Genomic DNA, 19,424 nt, shown 5'->3' on the forward strand with positions numbered 1-19,424 from the left:
ATATTCTTACAGTTTCCAAAGTATCCCAGATTTCCTCCTTTACAGTATTTAAGGTACTTCATAATTTTTTTCAATTTTTATTGCAGTAAAATACATACAATATAAAATGTACCATCTTAACCATTTTAAATGTACAGTTCAATGGTATTAAATACATTTATAATATTGTGCAACCATCACCACCATCTATCTTCATAGCTCTTTCCATTTTGTAAAACTGAAACTCTGCATCCCTCCCCCAGCCCCAGCAACCATCATTCAACTTTCTGTCTTTAGGATTTTCACTGTTCTACATATCTCATATAATTGGAATCATACTTATTTATCTTTTTGTGACTGACTTATTTCATTTAGCATAATGTCCTCAAGGTTCATCCATCTTATAGCATGTGTCAGAATTTCCTTTCTTTTTAAGACTGAATAATATGCCATTGTACGCACATCTTTGTTTGTCTATTCATCTGTTGATGGACGCCTGGTTGCTTCCACATTTCAGCTACTGTGAATGATGCTATGATCGTGGGTGTACAAATACCTCTTTGAGATCCTGCTTTCAATTATTTTGGGTATATACTCAGGAGTGGAATTAATTGCTGGGTCATATGGTAATTACGGTTTTAATTTTCTGATGAACTGTTATAGTATTTTCTACAGAAGCTGCATCATTTAACATTTCCACCAGTAGTGCGCAAGAGTTCTAATTTCTCCACATCCTCCTCAATACTTATTTTTTTATGGTAGCCATCCTAACGGGTGTGAGGTGGTATCTCATGGTAGTTTAGATTTTAATTTCCCTAATGATCAGTGATATTGAGCATCTTTTTCATGGGCTTATAGCCATTCATGTATCTTCTTTGGAGAAATGTCTGTTGAAGCCCTTAGCCTATTTTTGAATTAGGTGGTTGTTCTTTCGTTGTTGAGTTTAAAAGTTCTCTATATATTCTGAATATTAGTCTCTTATTAGATATGTGATTTGCAAATATTTTCTCCCATTTTCTCGATTGCCTTTTTACTTTGTTGATGTTGTCTTTTGATCCACAAAAGGGAACAGAAATGTTTATACGTGGAAAAACTGAGGTCCAGAGAGAATATTTGTCCTGCCTAATGCCACACAGTAAATCATTTGTATGATGGTGACACACTCCAAGGTGGGCAGGGGTGGGGTTTTCCATTTCCCACCTCATCCAATATAACAGCCTTAATCCTGTCCCAATGGTGCAGATGGAGAGACTGAGGCCCTGAGAGGGCTGGGTCTTCCCCAAGGTCACATCTGGGTCAGGGGCAGAGCTTGGCTTAAAGCCAGGGAGTCATCTTATGTACAGATATCAGACTGCCTGGGTTTCAATCTTGGTGCTGCCATTTGCTGGCTGTGATCTCTGGCAAGTCACTTTGTTGCTTAAAGTCTTTACTGTCCCGTCTGTGAAATGAGGCCTCATGGGGCTGTTGTGAGGGCACATGGGTACCCAGCACATGATCGATAATTGCTAATTGTGGCCTCAGACGTCAAATGCTAGCCCACCCTCACTCTTTGGGACCAAAGACACACAGACTTAAGCTCGGACGTGAAGAATAAACTTTAATCTCTCTCAAGGTAGGGGCTCAGTTAGGCTGCTCTCTGGGTGGGGTCACAGAGCCGTGCACCCGCACGCGGTACAGGCAGGTGAAGCGTGGGTTCCCCCAGTTGCTCGATATCTTCACCTTGACTGCCCCGAAATTCCGAACAGGCTGATTCTGGAAAAGAGGCATAGACATGGGAGAGCTGACTCCTAGGCCCCTACTCTGCCTATCTGGAAGGCCATTTGGGAGTAGAAGGAACCCATTTCATAGGAGGGGAAACTGAGTTCAAAGAGAGGAATGAACAGCCAGTCCCAAGGCCACACAGCAACTGGATACTCAGGCACTGGGATGGAAGGTGCTGAGGCCAGAAGGACAGACATACTGTGATTGTGAAAGTGTCCTAGTTTTGGGGCCCTTGCATTGTGAAAGTGTGGGACTCTGGGCCAACCACCACCCCTTTTTAGGCTTTAGTTTCCTCTTCTTTAAGATGGGAGTGATAATACCTGTTTCCCAGGGTTGCTGTGAGCATGAAAGGAGACCTCAGAGCTGGACGACTTACCAGCACTTGGCACACAGTCGATGTGCGAGACTGCATGGTCTCAACCTCCCAGGGAGTTACACAAGGGGAAACTGAGGCCCGGTAAGGAAGGGAATGGCCCAGATTACACAGAATTTGTGGTTGGAATGGGATTTGGGCCAGTATCAGCCTGATTTCCAAGCCTAGACATTCCGCTGAGTCTCAGGGCCACTCAAGCAACCACCCCTCTGGTCTTGCTTCTGTCCCCAGCTGCCTTCCCTCCAGGCCTCAGCTTCCCCATCTGTGGTTGGACCAGGTGCTGATGATGGACCTCTCAATATGGAGATGCTAAGTTTGAAGCCAGCATCCCTGGTCTGACAGGCCCCTCTTGCTCAATATCTGCTTCCCCTGGGAGGGCTCCTGGGCAGATGAGGGAAATGAAGCACTGCCAGAGGCTGGCTGGGTCTCCTAGGGTCCCACTCTTGGCCTTGGGCAGTGGGTCCCCTACTTTGAGTCTCAGTTTCCTCATATGTGAGTTAGTGATAATTGTATGCCTCCTGGGGCTGTTAGGGGATGAAGTGGGGTTCCCAGGGTAAAGCCCTGCACACAGTGTGTATTCAGTAGGTGCTCAGCATGGGCAGCTGTTCTCAGGTACCTGGAGCCGGAACGTCTGTATGATGTTTTCTGGCTGAAACTGAAATGCCCCCAGGAACACCTCCTCTCTCGGGGAGCCTTCCATGCCCTGTGGAATCAGAATCGAGGAGAAAGTTTTAGGTACAGACAGGGCCTTTGATGGATGCCACCCCTCTCCAGCCAAGACTTGCACATTTCCCAGAATGGGGAGCTCCCTATCTCTTTGGGGACAAATCCACTGAAGCACAGAATAACGGATAGGAAAGAACACTGGACTGGGAGTCAGAAGGCTGAGGGTCCAATTCTAACTCTGCCATTGACTTGTAGGATTTAGGTGTTTCCCTGACCCTTCTTTGGACCTCAGTTTTCTTATCAGTAAAATGGGGCTCAGTAGTCTCTGAAGACTAAATTGGCTCTGATAAGCTCGGGTTGAAATAAAGTAGCTGTTTATCCCCTATCCTTGAAGGCTGAGATCTGACCCCAAGCCTGGCCATTCCCAGCCTTACCGAAGCCTCATCCAGCCCTTCTAGTCTGCATGAGTTGTACAGACAGTGCACAGAATACTGCTCTTATGAGGCTGTCCCCTTAGGTAAGCACTGCTCTCTGCTGGGGCATGCTCACATAGATGACAAAGTCCTTGGGGGCGGTGTCCAGGCTGCCCGACAGCGAGATGGTCTTGGGGATGTGCTGCAGTGTCAGATTGGACAGGTAGACCTTCTGGGCCAGTCGGATGGTCACCTGGCCGCGGTCACCCGAGAAGGCCCAGCAGTTGCCAGGTGTCACGTTGGGCTGAAAGGGGCAGGTACAAATGGGGGCTATGCTGGGCAGGTGGGTGAGGGCAGATTTTTAATCCCACCCTGGCTCCCCTAGACTTCGGCTCTCCTGTATGAGCCAAGTCCTTCCTATCTACAAAGCTTGGCTTGAGTACCACCAATTCCAGAAAGTTCCCCTGGCTCCTGGCAGCAAGGATAAGCTTTCGCCTCAGCCCAGCGCAGTGAGGATGGGGGCCTGCTTGGGGCCTTGAGGTTTCCCTAACTCTTACTCTTGAGGGCTGGGTTGGAGGGGGCCCTTTCAGTGCTAAAGCAGGCTGTCCCTGTCCCTGTGCCTGTCCCCCACTCCTGCCCAGAACCTCAGTGGTCCCTGTCATCTGTTCTTGCCTCCCACCCTTGCCTCCTGCCTTCTCCCCAGCTGCCTCCTTCCTTTGCTCCTTGCCCCTGCCCTATCTCTGTCTCCTGCTCCTATGCTGAACCCCACACCAGGCCCCACCCATTTCACTCTCACCCCCAACCTCAGCTTTCAGCTGCTGTCCCCAGAACCCTGACTACATCCCCGCCAGTCTCCCCTTGTCCCGCCATTCCCCCTGCCTCAAGGATCACGTCCGGGGGCTGTGCATAGTTCCATAGCCGGATCCAGCTACAGTAGGAGCGAGCCTTGTCGTGGTTGTATGTGGCCGATGTTTGCTCAAAGTCGATAGATGCCCCTGCGTGGGAGGTGGAGGAGGGGGGCCTTAGCAGAGCAGCCCTGGCTTCTGCCTGGTGGAGAGCCTCACTGATTGTGGACTGACTATGTGCTAGGTAAGAGCTTTGGATGAGTCACCGGCTTTCTCTGGACCTCAGTGTTCTTCTCTGGGAAATGGGAGTAATAATAGTAACAATAATAGTGGTAATGTTAGACCGCATCCACCTTATAGGGTGGTTGTGAGGAAAAATGAGTTAATATAACAAAGCGTTTGCCCAGCAGTGCTTGGCACAGAGTCAGCGCTCACTTATGTCAGCATGGTTATCATTACTATGGCTATCATCAGACCCATTTCCTAGAGGAGGAAACTCTGGCCTGGAGAGGTCAAGTTGACAGCCTCTGACCCCACATCTCCTTGGGCCTGGGGATACCTGGTCAGCTGATGCTGCCTGGCTGGGTCAATCCACCCTGCCGGCCCGGCCTCCCTTCCTCCCGTGCACCACTTGTTCCTGCTGCATCCCCATAGGGGCACCTTTCATAATGGTTTCTGGGTCTGGAATGCTTTTCCCTCCTCACCATGTTTCAGCCCAAATGTCCTCCCCTCAACCCCTCTGCCCAGGTCCCCTCTTTGCCAGCCACCTGCTTTATTTTTCCAAAGCACATATTCCCAGCTGTCATTGGGCCTGGACTATTATTATTTTTTTTTATGTGGTTAGTCTCCCCTACCTGGGGCAACAAAGCTCTGCTGACCTCTGGGTTTAGGGAGTGCTGAGTAGGTGAAGGGGTGGTGGAGGGCTTCCCTTCTCTGTTTCGACCCCATTTAAAAAAAAAGAAAATTATAGCAAGAAAACCAGCTGGGGAGCAGAGGTTAGCTCTGAAGATGGACTTTCCAGAAGCAGAGGGTGTACCAGACCAGAACTGAAATCCACCCTCTGAAGAGTTTCTGAGGAAACTTGAAGTGGGCAGATTGGGGTGGGAGGCCCTTACCTATAGACTTTAGGGCAAAATCCGGCTTTTCAATGTAATCTCCTTGTATCATCTTCATTATTTTCTGGGCCAGTTTCTGCTGAAAAGGCAGAAAACAAGTTGTGTGCTATGTGTTCTTACAGACCATGATCCATAGGTGTGTTCACACCAGGTGACAGGTGGCCGCAGGACACTCTCTTGCCTTTAATTGCTTATCGCTGCATGTGGAAGCCATGGCTGGTCCACTCACAGGACCTCTCAGGGCCTATACTGTGAAGAATCCCAGGTAACACAGAGCTGCCCCACCCCACCCATTCGGTTTACTCATGTGACACCCACCATGACAGGGTGTCACACATGGGACTAGAGTCTTAGAGAAGTTAAGGGCAAGGGGCCTGGAATCAGGCAGACCTTTACTGCTGAGGTGCTTTAGGCTAGTTACTGCCCCTCTGAGTCTCGATTTTCTCGTCCGTAAGATGGGACGATAATCATGTCCACCTTCTAATGTGGTGTGTATTAGAGCTAAGACTTGTAAAGTCGCTGCTTTGTGCCAGGTCTCCTTAGTATCACATATGTTGCTCTTATCCCCTTAGCAACCCGAGGAGGTATGTACTATTATCATCCCCATTTTAAAGAGGTCTCCCATTCCACACTCTTCTTTCAATGTGATGTTAATGCTCTTTCTATTGAAAGATAGGACTTAAGTACTCTCCCCACCAGTCTGAGTGGGCTTGTGATTATGGCAGAAGAGACGCTATGTGACTTCTGAGCTAAGTCCTAAGAGGTGATGTGGCACTGACTGGTTCTCTGGGGCACTCACTCTTGGAGGCCAGCTGCCATGTTGTAAGGAAGCCCAGACCACATGGAGAGGCCACATTTGGGTGCTTTTGTCAACAGCCCTGAGTTCCCAGCTGACAGCCAGCATCAACTTTCAGATATGTGAGTGAAGACACCCCTAGATGATTCCAGGTCCAGCTGTCGAGTCACCCCCAGACTTCACGTGTTCCTCAGACATCGTGGGGCAGTGTCCTGTCTGAATTTCTGACCTACAGAATCTCTGAGCATAATAAAATGGTTGTTTTGTACCAGTAAGTTTGTTACGCAGCAGTAGTAGGCATTACAGAGCAGTGATTATGACTCTATTTTGTTGATGTGGAAACTGAAGCTCAGAGAGATTGATAACCTGCCTGAGCTCCAAATGGTAAGAAAAAATATTGCATTCATTAAATGAGAATGTAATTCTATGAAAAGGAACACCCACAGAACAAAAGGAAAATTCTTAGGAATTCAGAATATGTTAATAGTAATGAAAAACTCAGTGGAAGTTTTGATAGATAAAGCTGAGAATATTTTCTCAACTGTAGAACAACAAGACAAATAGAGGAAAACAGAAGGAAAAGCCCCCAGAGGATTAGTTTAGAAATTGGACATCCAAATAATAGGAGTTTCAAAAATGAGAACAGAACAACCAGGGCTGGGAAGATAAACCACTCATTTAATCACATGATTAAAGAATGTTTCTTAGGACTAAAGGACATGTTTCCAGAATGAAAGGGGCCCGAGGGTGGCCAGCCCACAGGCATATTATCATGACATTTCAGATGTAAGGTAAGATGTAGTGAGTTATAGAGGACCAATGCTCCCACTAAAAACAACCAGGAAAAGCTAGGTAGTTCACTAAATTATATTTTAAAGCCATTATGGAGCCATGGAAGCAACAAGGACCAGGTGGATTAAAATTCTAGACGGGGAGAAACTTTCTGAGATGCGCTGACAATATATAATTTTTAAAAATACATGGGGGCATTTGATGATTCTGGGTATGGGCTAAGAATCTGGGATTAGGTCAGATTAGGCTGCTACAGGTGAAAGAGAAAGAAGCAAAGTTTTTAACAGTCACACAGGGCTAAAGGAACAACACTGGAGAACTTGAGGAGCCTCAAATCTTGCCAATTTCCCCCATAAGATGTTAAATGAAACCCAAGACTATGTAAGAGGCTAAAGGGCTATTTGAAAGTGTCTGAAAGACAGAGTAAAACTTTCCGGTCTCATAATGCTTAGGAAACAAGGTCCCTTTGAAGGAGCGCCTCCCCAGCTGCCCTGCCAAAAAAACGAAACAAGCAAGAGATTATAGCCTTAGAACAGTGATTCTCCTCAGTATGTATCAGAATCACTTTGAGGGTTTGTTGAAATACAGATAGTTGGATACTATCCTCAAAGGATGTATATGATTCAGTAAGTCTGGGTGGGGCCCATTAACTTGAATTTCTAACATTTTTCCAGGTAATACTGATGCTGCTGGTATGGGGGCCACACTTTGAGAACCACTACTCTAGAAGGAGTTATAAATCAGTACTGAGTAGCTACAGCTGTACTTCACCTGAGGGCACTAAACCAATTATAGACATAATTAGAGGCTGAGAATCCAAGCTTGTCCCTGGCAGAGAAGGGTGCTACTGGGGTCAGAGATTTTGTGTTTTTGCAGGGCTGGAAGACAAAATTGGAGACTCAAGAGGCCTCAAACATATGGTCATTCTTTCCCATCAAGACATTTACCAAATATTTGAAACTGCATGGGCAGAAGGCTAAAGGGTTAAGCTGAAAATCTCTGACTAAATCTTATAAAAATTGCAATCCAGGTCTGAACCAGCTCAATGTATGTCTACATAGAAGTTATCAGTGTATTTTGTATTTCTTACAAAGAAAAGGAGGAACTCTCACGGGTAGAAGTTTTAATTATCTGGATCACCTACAGTGCTTTTGTACACAATGTTCAGAAAACACTAAAAAGTTACTAGACACAAAGAGGCACAGCCGCCATATGATTGATATCTCAAAGAAAAAAACAGACAAGAGGAGACCATAGATGATCCAGATGCTGGATTTAGCAGTTACGGATTTTAATATAACTATGACAAGTGTGTTAAATAAAATAAAGAAAAAGATAGAAAACATGTTAGAGTGTCACCATGGGATTAAAATCTATAAACAAGAATCAAATGTATATTCTAGAATAAACAATGCAATATGTGACATTAAGACCTTAATGAAAAGATTGGACAGAACAGAATACAGGATTATTAGTGAACCTAAAGAAATGTGAAAAGAAAATATCAAAACTTAAGCACATAGAGAAAAAGAATGAAACAAACCAACCAGGTAATATTATAGCACTTATGTGGAACACACTCTAAAGGTCTAGCATAGATGTAATTCATATCTCAGGAGAGTAGATAGATAATGAGGAAGAAGCAACACTTTAAGAGATAATAGCTAAGAATTTTCAAAAACTATTGAAAAACATCAATCCATAGACTCAATAAGTTCAACAACCCCCCAAAACAGGTTAAATATAGAACACTGGGGATAAAAAAAAACTATCCTAGAACTTTCTAAGGATAAAAAAACAGGCCACACCCAAGGCACCAAAGTCCCATTAGACCTTTCAACAGCAACAGTATACATTAGAATACTATAGTGGGCTTCTCTCAAAATTCTCAGAGAAAACTATTTCCTATCTAGAATTCTATACTCAGCCAAACTATCAATCAAGCGTAAGAGTAGAATAAAGACATTTTCAAACATGCAAGCTCTAAAAAAATAAATCTATCTCTATCCTACTCTTTTCCAGGAAGTTACTGGGGATGTGCTCCACCAAAACTTGGGATATAGGAAACAGGACATTGAACAAAGAGAGAAGTTAGGTGTTTAGGGGGCAGAATGGCCAGCATCTCACCTCATCTGACATGGCTTCCATCTCCTGGAGCTTGGCAATGAGCTGGTTCATATTACCTCGAAGGTCCTGGATTTCCCCAGTGTGATGTCGCACTTTTTCCTGATACATTCTTACAAGGAAGGAGTGAGAATATGGACAGATTTGTGATGCTGCCAACGTCAGTCACCCTCAGCTTCTAACTTTGCCAAGCAGCCGACAAAGAACTAGCTTCACATTTTTCCACTCTCCTGGGTCCATTCCTGGATCTACTCAGCAGATTCTTATCTCTAAAACATTACTTGTGCTCTTCCTCCTGCTTGGAATATCTTTAAACCCAGCTCATTCCTTCCAAACATTCCTGAGTATTTTGTCTGCAATTAAGAATGCTGCCACCAGGTTAAATTTTCTTCTCAGCTATCATCTGCTGAGTAGTACAGATGGTCCAGGAATTATTCAAGACAGTTTACAACCTCTTAAATACCCATAGTTACCCAGAGCAAGGTGGGTGTTATACCTCATCTCATAAATGAGGAGTCAAAGGCCCAAAGAGGTAAAGAGACTTTCATAAATTTAGCCAGGTAGGAAGTATGGGATCTGGGATTTAAACCTAGGTTGGTCTGACTTCAGAGCTCACATTATTAGACAATACATCCCAGGTCCTGGCTATAGCTCTAGTTTTTAGGTGTTAATAGAACTATTTAGCAGATTCTTCTTACCTCAAGCTTTGCAGCGGGCTATTTATGCTGTTATCCTAGTGGGGTGTTGAGGAAAGCAAAGGATCTCTTTTAGATGGTCTAATCAATAGAGCTACATCCATTCATTTTTCCACAACCATAAACTCACTTACTCATCTACTTTCTTATTTACTCTTCTATCCATCCACCCATCTACCATCCATCCTTCCATTTATCCACCCATATATTCCGTCTGTCCTCCCCTCTATCCATTCTCTCATCCATCCATTCTTTCATTCATTCATCTATCTGCCTATCCTCCAACCACTCCCCCCCCCACCTTACATCCATCACGTTCATTCTCCCATCCATTATCTGTCCATTCACACTCCCATCTGGCCATCCAGCCATCCAACATTGGTAATGGCAACCCGACGCCTGGCCCTGAGGTAGACATTACTGGAATGAATCAGGCCTGGCTCTGCCTTTAAGGGCTGCCAGTCTAGTTGGAGAAATAGTTATAATTACAGAAAATTACATTCAGGATTATAGAAAATCATGGGAGGAAGGAGGGGAATGTGGCCATCACTGCTGGGTGTTTCTGGAGGAGGTGACAGTTTAGCTGGATCTTGAAGGATACGAAGGAGTTCATAAGGGGAGAAAGAAAGAAAGAGGGACAGGCCAGCAGATTCCTTTTCTCTCTAGGTCTTCAGAGGCTCTTTGCTGTCCTCAGACAGGGAGCTCTGGCCACTGATTTTCTCTTCTTTCCTGTCCAGGAACCACAAGGCAAATGGTCTTATCCCATTTGAGCAGAAGAACAAACTGCCTTGAGTGGAGATAAAAGTGTGTTCTCCATCCTTACCATTTCACTTTAGGTGGGAGCCTTGATAAAGGAAAGACAGTTTACTTCTGGGAGGAAGTGACAGAAGAGGCATCCTGTAGGAATGACTAATTACATCTGGTCTTTGAAAGTTACATTTTGGTGGGACAAATGGGTTCCAGGTGGGTGGCAGGGTAAAGGCAGAGGTTTAGAGCTGGGATGTCTGCGACTAATTAGCAGCCAGATGTGGTGAGAGTGAGAGGAGCTTATGGAGGTGACATTGATTGGCTGGGGTGAGGCCAATCAGCAGTGGGGCCTGAAGAGAGCCACACTCACCTGCCAGACTTGCACTTGGGATGGTAAGTGCATAGAAAACACCCAGAATCCTGCGGGACCAGGGGAATAAGAATGAGCCATTTAAGGTCAAAGGTTAAGAGCTTGGACTCTAGACTAAAGGTATCTGGGTTCAAATCCCAGCTTTGCCCCTTACTAACATTACTAACATTGTGCAACTTTGGTATAATTTACTTAACCTCTCTATACTTCAGTTTCCTCATTGGTAAGATAGGATAACAGATATATCCACTTCATGACTGGATATTATAATGCAAAGTATCCCTCATAAACCAAAAAATCATGTCTCTTCTTCCTCCCCTGTCCCAATCCTACTGGGGATAATTGGCAAAGAGAAAAAGAGAAGAAAAGGGGTGGCCTCCCTTCATTTTATGATGTCTGTAGTGCCTGAAATCTACTGTTCAAGTTATTAATAAAAGCTTTTAAAACCTATTTGTTGTTCTGAGGAAAAAAATGGCATAGATGTTCATCCCTCTGGCAACCAAATCAAAGTTGTGATGGAAACAAGGAGCAGCAGCAAGGAAAAATCGCCTGGGATCTAGAGGAACAAATCATACAACTAGAGAGAAGTCCAAGAAAGCACCGTGCAATGGCAGAAGGTAGGACGGGGAGAGGGCCCAGGGCTGCCCGGTCCTGAGCAGCTGAGTGAGACAGAGGCTGCGGCAGTAGCAATGGCAGACGCCTCTTAAAGGGGCCGTGTCATTTTCGCAGTGATGGACCTGCTCACTCTGAGCACCAGTGCTGATTTGACTGCGTGCAGGGGCACCAGGGACTTACAGGGAGACATTGTCAGAGTGAGGGCCTAGGCAAAACTTGCTGGGTATAGAAGTGCCAGAGGTATCTATGTTCCCTGCTGAGCCCTCCCTCCTCCCGGTGAGCAGACAGCACTGCCATAGCTGTGACGTCATCAAACTGGATAACAGAAGTCACTCCACCCAGAGGATTCCCTGAAACCCCGCCTGTCCCAACTTACAGCTCCACCCAAGCCACATCCAGGTATATCCTCAGTGAGTCAGGTGCTCCTTGCTGAGCAGCGCCTAGACTCACACTGGAGGCAGCTGGCTTCAGTTTCTGGTGTGGCCTTTTGAGGCAACTATAAGCACAGCAATTCACACTAATAAGACCAGGAGACTTAGGAGCTTTGCTTAGTACATAGAAACAGACACGGAAAGGCAGCTAAAATGGGAGGACAAAGAGGTAGAGGCCATATGAGAGCACAGAACAGAGATCCAGATATAACGGAGTCAGGTAATCTAACAGATGCAGAGTTCAAAACACTGGTTATAAAGATGCTCAATAAACTTTCGGGAAGTGTAGATAAAGTCAGGGAGAACTTCAACAAAGAGATAAAAAACATATAAATGGAAATGGAAATTTTATAAGGGAACCAGTCTAAAATGAGGAACACATCTGAGATGAGAAGTATATTAAATGGAATAAACAAAGGAATAAACAAAGTGAATAAAAAAGAAGATCAAATGCCTTATCTAGAGGACAGGAAAGCCAAGGACATGCAATCAGAATGGCAAGAAAAAAGATGCCAAGACTATAAAAATAATTTAAGGAGCATGTGGGACACTATTAAGGGTCCAAATATCCATCTGATTGGTATATCTGAAGAAAATCAAGATGTTGAACAGCTGTTTGAAGAAATAATGATGGAAAACTTCCCTAATCTGGTGAAGGGAATGGACATAAAACCCCAGGAGGCTCAGAGAATTAAAAAAATCAGGGATCCAAAGAGGCCCACACCAGACACATCATAATTAAATACCAAAGGTTAAATACAAAGAAAGAACATTAAAAGCAGCAAGAGAAAAACAGATAATTACTTATAAGGGAACACCCATAAGACTGGCAGCTGATTTCTTAAAAGAAACTATGCAAGACAAAAGGGCTTGGCAAAAAATATTCGACAGGATGAAGACCCAGCATCGACAACCAAGAATAATTTATTCAGCAAAGATATCATTTAGAGTTGAAGGACAGATAAAGAGCTTCCCAGACAAAAATAAGCTAAAGGAATTTATTACCACCAAGCCAGCATTACAGGAAATGTTGAAGGGACTTCTTTAAGAAGAAAAAACATGTGTCAAAAATGGGAATAAAGAATGATAACAGCTACATTCCTATCAATAAGTACCTTAAACGGAAAAGAATTAAGTGCTCCAACCAAAAGATAGAGTGGCTGAAAGGATAAGAAAACAAGACCCCTACAACATATGAAAAGGAAGGAAATAGAAAAAAGAGATTGCTTTGATGGACCTAGAAGGTATTTAAGTCAGACAGAGAAAGATAAACACTATATGATTTCATTTATATGCAGAATCTAAGGAATAAAAAGAACAAACTATCAAACACAGACTCACGAATATAGTGGACAATTTGGTGACGGACAGAGGGGTGAGGGTTAATGGGGCTGGGAGAATGGGGTGAAGGGTTAAAGAAGTACAAATTAGTAGGTGATGGATGCTCATGGGGATGGGGTGCATGGCTTAGGGAATGCAGTTGGCATTAATACGTTGGCTAGGGTCTACGGCCATGCCACCCTGAACAAGCCCGATTCTGTCTGATCTTGGAGGCTAACGGGATCAGGCCTGGTTAGTACTGGATGGGAGACTACCTAGGAAGACCAGGTGCTGTAGGTGTAAAAAATAAAAAAATAAGGGATTGTAAGATGACAAGATCCTTGCAATCTGTGAGGTCAACCAAGGGTTGCCTTGCCTAAAAAATTTAAAAAAAATACGTTGGCCGGGTGGAGGGTCAGGGAGGGAGGGAGCAATTGGGGGGATCGTTTTACGAACTATATAGATGTCTAACCAATGTACTGTATACTTGAAACTAATTAAAATAAATAAATTTAAAAGGCATATTTATTGTTCATGATAAAACACTCAACAAACTGGGAATAGAAAGGAACTTCTTTAATCTGATAAAGGCCATCTATGAAAACCCATAGCTAACACCATACTTATTGGTGAAAGATCGGATGCATTCTTCCTAAGATCAGGAACAAGGCAGGGATTTCTGCTCTTGCCATTTCTATTTAACATTGTCCTGGAGGCTCCAGCCAGGTCAATTAGTCAAGAAAAAGAAAAAAAATGCAGATGATGTGATCTTGCATATAAAATCCTAAAGTATTCAAGACTGTGTCTTTCCCAGTGTCAGAAGTAGTGAGTTCAGCAAGGTTGCAACATACAAGATTAGTATACAAAAATCAATTGTATTTCTAAACACTAGCAATGAACAATCTGAAAATGAAATTAAGAAAACAATTCCATATATAATACATGTCAAAGAATAAAATACTTAGAAATAAATTTAACAAAAGAAGTAAAAATTTACACTCTGAAAACTATAAAACATCATTGAAAGAAATTAAGACGTAGCGATATCCATCAATAATGGAAAGACAGCCCATGTTCATTGATTAGAAGACAATATTGTTAACACTCTAACAATACTTAACACTACTTCCCAAATTCATCTATGAATCAGTGCAATCCCTATCAAACTCCCAATGGCCTATTTTTTTTTTTTTTGGAAATAAAAAAGTTGATAATTCATATAGAGGCCCAAAGGATCCATAATAGCCATAACAATTTTGAAAAGAACAAAGTTGGAGGACTCCCACTTTAGATTTCAAAACTTACTACAAAGCTATAGCAATCAATCTAGGGTAGTACTGGCAAACAGAAAGACATATAGATCAATGAAATAAAATTGAAAGTCTAAAACTAAACCCTCAAGTTTATGGTCAATTGACTTTCAACAAGGGGCACCAAGAGAATTCAATGGGGGAAAAGAATGGTCTTTTCAATCAATGATTTTGAAACAACTGGATATCTGTGTTCTAAAGAATAAGGTTGGACCCTTACGTCATACCATATAGAAAAATTAACTCAAAAACAGATCATGAACCTAAATGAAAGGATTAATGCTATAAATAGTTTAGAAGAAATAATGATAGTAAATCTTCAAGGTGTTGGGTTAAGCAATGGTTTCTTAGATATGACACCAAAAGCACAAATGACGAAAGGAAACATAGATAAATCAAACTTCACCAAAATTTAAAAATTTTGTGATGCAAAGGACACCACCAAGAAATTAAAAAGAGAATTGACAGAATGAGAGAAAACATATTCAAATTATATTATCTGATAAGGGAATTGTATCCAGACTGTAAGAAACTCTTACAACTCCATAATAAAAGAACCCAATTCAAAAATGGGCAAGGATCTGAATAGATATTTCTCCAAGGAAGATATATAAGTAGCCAATAAGCACATAAAAAGATGCTCACCATCACTAATCACTAGGGAAATGAAATAAAAATCACAATGAGATACCACTTTATACCCATTAGGATGGATAAAATAAGACAGACAATAACAAGTCTTGATGAGAATGTGGAGAAATTGGAACCCTCATATTTTTCCGGTGGGAATTTAAAATGGTACAACTGCTTTGCAAAGTAGTTTGGCAATTTCTCAGAGGATTAAACATAGAGTTACCATATGATTCAGTAATTCTTTACCAAGATCACTGAAAACACATGTTCACACAAAATTTTATAGGAATGTTCATAGCAGCATTGTTAATAATGGCCCCAAAGCAGAACCAACCCTAATATCTCTCAACTGATGAGTGGATAAACAAACTGTGGTGTAACCATACAACAGAATATTTTCAGCTATAAAAAGGAATGAAACGCTGATATATGCTACAACATGGGTAAACTTTGAAAGAAGCCATAGGATTGCATATTGTATGATTCTATTTATATGAAATGTCCAGAATAGGCAAATGCATGGAGACAGAAAATAGATTAGTGGTGCCTAAATCTGCGGGGAGGGGGAATGAGGAATGACTGCCAGGAACTGAAGAGTTGCTTTTTGGGGTACTGAAAATACTAGAATTTGATAGTGGTGAGGGATGTGCAATTTTGTAAATATACTAAGAGTGACTGAATTATATACTTTAAAATTGTGATTTTCTGGTATGTGAATTGTATTTCAGTAAAGCTGTTATTTTAAATAATCTTATTTGTTGGGTTAAGTTTTCTAGGAATTTCTAATTTCCTAAGATATCCATGCTAGCCCCCACCCACCAACATCTGAGGGGAGGCGATTCCTTTGCTTGAGATAGCAGAGCTGTGACATGGGAGGTGGTGGTAGTAGCTGGAAAGAAGCCACAGAAATCCAGAGAGGAGTAATAATTATTGTAACAGGTTTGGGGAGAGCTTTACAGTTTTGAAAGTAAAAGTGTAAAGCTCTTAGCTTTCAAAATTTTTTCTTGGCCATCATTTCATTTAATCCTCACAGCAACACTTATTAGACAAGTGGGGAAACTGAGGCTCATAGAGGGACAGCGTCTCGCCCACTGTCACATACTCAGTGCCAGAGCCCTCATTCTTTCTCTCCCTAGAATGAGCAAGAGCCAGGGCTACCTCCATCTGGGTGGGGGCAGAGCCCTGAGACTCACCAAAAGCACAGAGGACCAGGACACCTGTCTTTTCCATGAGCTTCTGGAAGAGCAGTTTGCATCTGGAAGACAGAGAAGCAGTGGTCAAGGTGAGGCAGGGCTTTGCACAGGCTGGCCAGTCACAGCCTGGCCCTTGTCCCTTTCCCACCCTGAGGGGCAGGTCCTTCTCTGGGCAGTGACACCCTCTCTAAGATGCTCCACAGCATCACAGGCTTACCCCAGCACCTGGGGCCATCAGAGATCAACAGTGGTCAGCTTCATCCTCATCACTCCCTTTCTCCATCTACGTACTGTTTGTTCCCTCCTGTCTTCTCTCCTGGTGAATGCACCTTTTAGAGTTCAGCCCAAATGTCCCCTCCTCTCCTTCAACTGCCAGAGTCATACTCCCCACACTCCCAGTTTGGGTATCTGCCTTTCCTACCCAACTGTGAGCTCTTGTGTTCTAGGAGCCAAGGCTGAGCCCAGAGTAGGCATTCAGGAAATGTCCAGCACATAAACTGCAAGTGAATGAATGAAGCAGAAATCTCTGCAGGAATTCAGAGGAGTTTGCAGGGGCAGGAAGGGTAAAGGGAAGGGATGGAGCAGGCATTCCAGGCAGGAAAAACTGCATGTGCAAGGATGTGGAGGTGGGAATAGGAATCGTGGGCCCAGAAGATGAGAACCCTAGCCTTGCTGGCCCAATGGGAATCAAAATGAGGGCAGCTCAGAAAGAAAGGGTGGGGCAGGAATTCAGAGGGCTGCAGGCTGAAGTGCTGGAGCAATGGTGAACCACAGTAGGTTTTGGAGTGAGGGGATCTGATAAAAGTCAGGTTTGGGATAGCTAATCTGGTCTGGAGACCATGGGAAGTTTCAAACCAGTGAGGGGGCTGCTGTAGTCACCAGCTGCATGGTCTCAGCCCCCATCACCTTCCGGTCACCTGCCCCTGCTCACCTGCAGGTGTTGAATAGAACTTGGTGGGCCTGAGTCCTCAAGAAGCAGGCCAAGCAGGTGATCCAGGCTGCAGAGAAGACAGGAGACCAGTGAGTAGCTGCACCCTTAGCTGACAATGACTCACTGACTGTCCTGGAGCTGCGGGTAGACCCTGGAGCTGAGAGACTTCCTCAACTTGCTAGTTGAGCCCAGGGCAGTCCTGCTCTACTTGTGAGTAAGTGCCAGCTTGGAGTGAGCATGAATCCTGTAGGTGAGTGCTACTTGCAATTGGCAGTTAACAGATTCTTAATAGTGACACAGGAGCACAAAAAGTCTGGGATGTGCGAATGCCCATTCCTAGACACTGGGAGCTTCTCAAGGGCAGAGTCCTTGTCTGGTTCATCCTGGGTACCCAGTGATGCCAAACATGGAGCTAGGCAAAAAGCAGGAATTGAGGAAAGATGAGTAGGTGGGAGGATACATAGAGGGATAGAAGAATGGGTAAGAGAATGGTCTGGAAGATGGATGAATAGAAAGATGGCTGAGAGGATGGGAGAATGAGAGGAAGGATAGGAGGATGGATGGGTGGATAACTGAATGGATGTGAATATTAACAAATAAAGGTCTCAGTGAATTGATGGATGACTCGGTGTATGATCGATGGGTGAACTCATGGATATTACAATACATGGATATGTGAACTGATGTTTGGATAAATGACTTTGTGGATGAATAAGTGGAGAGATGGGTGGATGAACATAGAAGTAGAAGACCGATCTTCAGGGTGTGGTCAGAACCATGTCCCTGAAGTAAGGATGAGTTGCACCAAAACATTCCCACGACTTCACCAGCGGCCTCCTGGCCCAGTGGCCAGGCTGGTGGCAGAGCAGGGGAGGGCTGGCAGTTAGCTTATCCTCCAAATTGCAAGTCTCCCTCCTACTACCTCTCTCCAACCACCGAAGAAATCCTAGCTGGAATTACACCCTTGACACCCCACCTCTGAAGGGGAGACTACTAGAGCTCAACCTGTGGCTTCTTCCCTCCCCTGCAACCAGTGTAGACCTGACACCCCACCCCACAGGTCAGCCTGGCCTGAGGCTAAGTCCTCTCCCCAGGCCCACGTTGATGGCCAAGGTGGCTCTTCAGTATATACGTACACATACATCCCAGTATGCACTGAATCAGGCCTGGTACTGGGGTATTGAAGCGGATTGGCAACAGGAAGGCATCATCTGCAGAAAACACAGTGCTGTCATGTCACTGCCGGCCTCTGGGACATGTGTTTGCAGATGCCAGGGGAGCACCTAGAGCTTGATGCGAGCACCCTTGCCCCCTGCCCTCTCTCTTGTCAGTGACTCTTGGTTGCCCATCTGACATCTCTGAGCCTCAGCCCCTTGCTGCCCACAGAGACCACAGGGCTCCCCTCTCCCCTCCTTGCTCACTCGTGTTTGACAAGGACTCCTCTGTTATCCTGCAGATGTTCCGGCCTCGTTGGATGACCCTGGGGCTGACAAGATTCACAATGGCATTTTATGATTCACAAGGAACAGCATGTCCCCACAATACAGATCGAGAAACTGAGTTGCAGAGAAGTTTCCCAATATCACCAGCCTGTGGATCAGGAATGAACCCATGTCTGGCTGACTCCAAATCCAAGTGCGACACTGTGCTCCCAGCACTCTGCCCGGTGTCTGGCACACAATAGGCGTTCAATAAACACAGGCTGAAAAAGTGACTGCTCTACCACTTCTTGGCTGGGAGGCTCTAGGGAATGCCACTGTCAAACCCCTCTGACCTCTGCTGCTGCATCTATAAAGTGCAGGTAGTAAAGCCCATCGCCTCCAAGGAGAGGGCAGAGGGGCAGCATTTTGTAAACTATAAAGGGCAGAGCAGAGGAGGGGCTCCTGTCTTCACCTCCTGGGCCTGGGATTCCTATAGACGTGGACCACATCGTCAGGTGGGTCACACAGGTCCCTGGGGCTCCTTGAGGACCGTGGCATCAATTTCCTTCTCTAGGACGGAGGAATGGTGGTGGGGCTCTGGGAGCTGTCGAGGAAGAAGTGGCTGCTGCTGCTGCCTCCCAGTGTTCCCTGGAAGGTGCCCTGTGGAATCTGCCTGGGTCAAGCAGAGTTGTTGGTACTGTGACCTCATAGAGCAGGTACGGGGGGGTGGGGAGCTGCCCAGTCTCTAGCTCAGCCCTGAAATTCTTCTTGGTAGAACCCATTCTGACAAACTTTTAAGTTGGGGAAATTGAGGCCTCAAGATGGAAAGGGCCATGCCAGGGTCTCAGAGACTGGGCAGGGGCATGAGCTGAGGCGAGGCTCCAATATCTAGGC

The 19,424-nt window shown here is 44.6% G+C and overlaps 1 protein-coding gene across 1 annotated transcript; it reads right to left on the reverse strand.

Annotated features, from left to right (window-relative positions):
- Window positions 1–1,599: 1,599 nt before the first annotated feature.
- Window positions 1,600–19,088, reverse strand: SUN5 (Sad1 and UNC84 domain containing 5). Its single transcript, XM_006921715.1, has 13 exons — window positions 19,003–19,088; window positions 18,531–18,589; window positions 18,246–18,320; window positions 17,110–17,176; window positions 16,179–16,240; window positions 10,677–10,726; window positions 9,563–9,597; window positions 8,868–8,976; window positions 5,153–5,231; window positions 4,072–4,187; window positions 3,329–3,496; window positions 2,730–2,816; window positions 1,600–1,731 (listed from the first exon to the last, which is right to left on the reverse strand). Exons 1-13 carry the CDS (start codon window positions 19,086–19,088, stop codon window positions 1,600–1,602), a joined length of 1,125 nt encoding a protein of 374 aa, XP_006921777.1.
- Between the last annotated feature and the right edge of the window lie 336 nt (window positions 19,089–19,424).

Source organism: Pteropus alecto, unplaced genomic scaffold (genome assembly GCF_000325575.1).
Source record: "Pteropus alecto unplaced genomic scaffold, ASM32557v1 scaffold45, whole genome shotgun sequence".
NCBI lineage: Eukaryota > Metazoa > Chordata > Mammalia > Chiroptera > Pteropodidae > Pteropus > Pteropus alecto.

Bases quoted from the DNA above. Each gene is read 5' to 3' on its own strand.
- SUN5 (XM_006921715.1), bottom strand. From the start codon at position 19,088: ATGCCACGGTCCTCAAGGAGCCCCAGGGACCTGTGTGACCCACCTGAC. The intron at 18,590-19,002 runs GTGAAGACAGGA...TGTCAGCCCCAG, and splicing joins AGGAATCCCAGGCCCAGGAG to GGTCATCCAACGAGGCCGGA. The intron at 18,321-18,530 runs GTGAGCAAGGAG...TGTTTTCTGCAG, and splicing joins GGAGTCCTTGTCAAACACGA to ATGATGCCTTCCTGTTGCCA.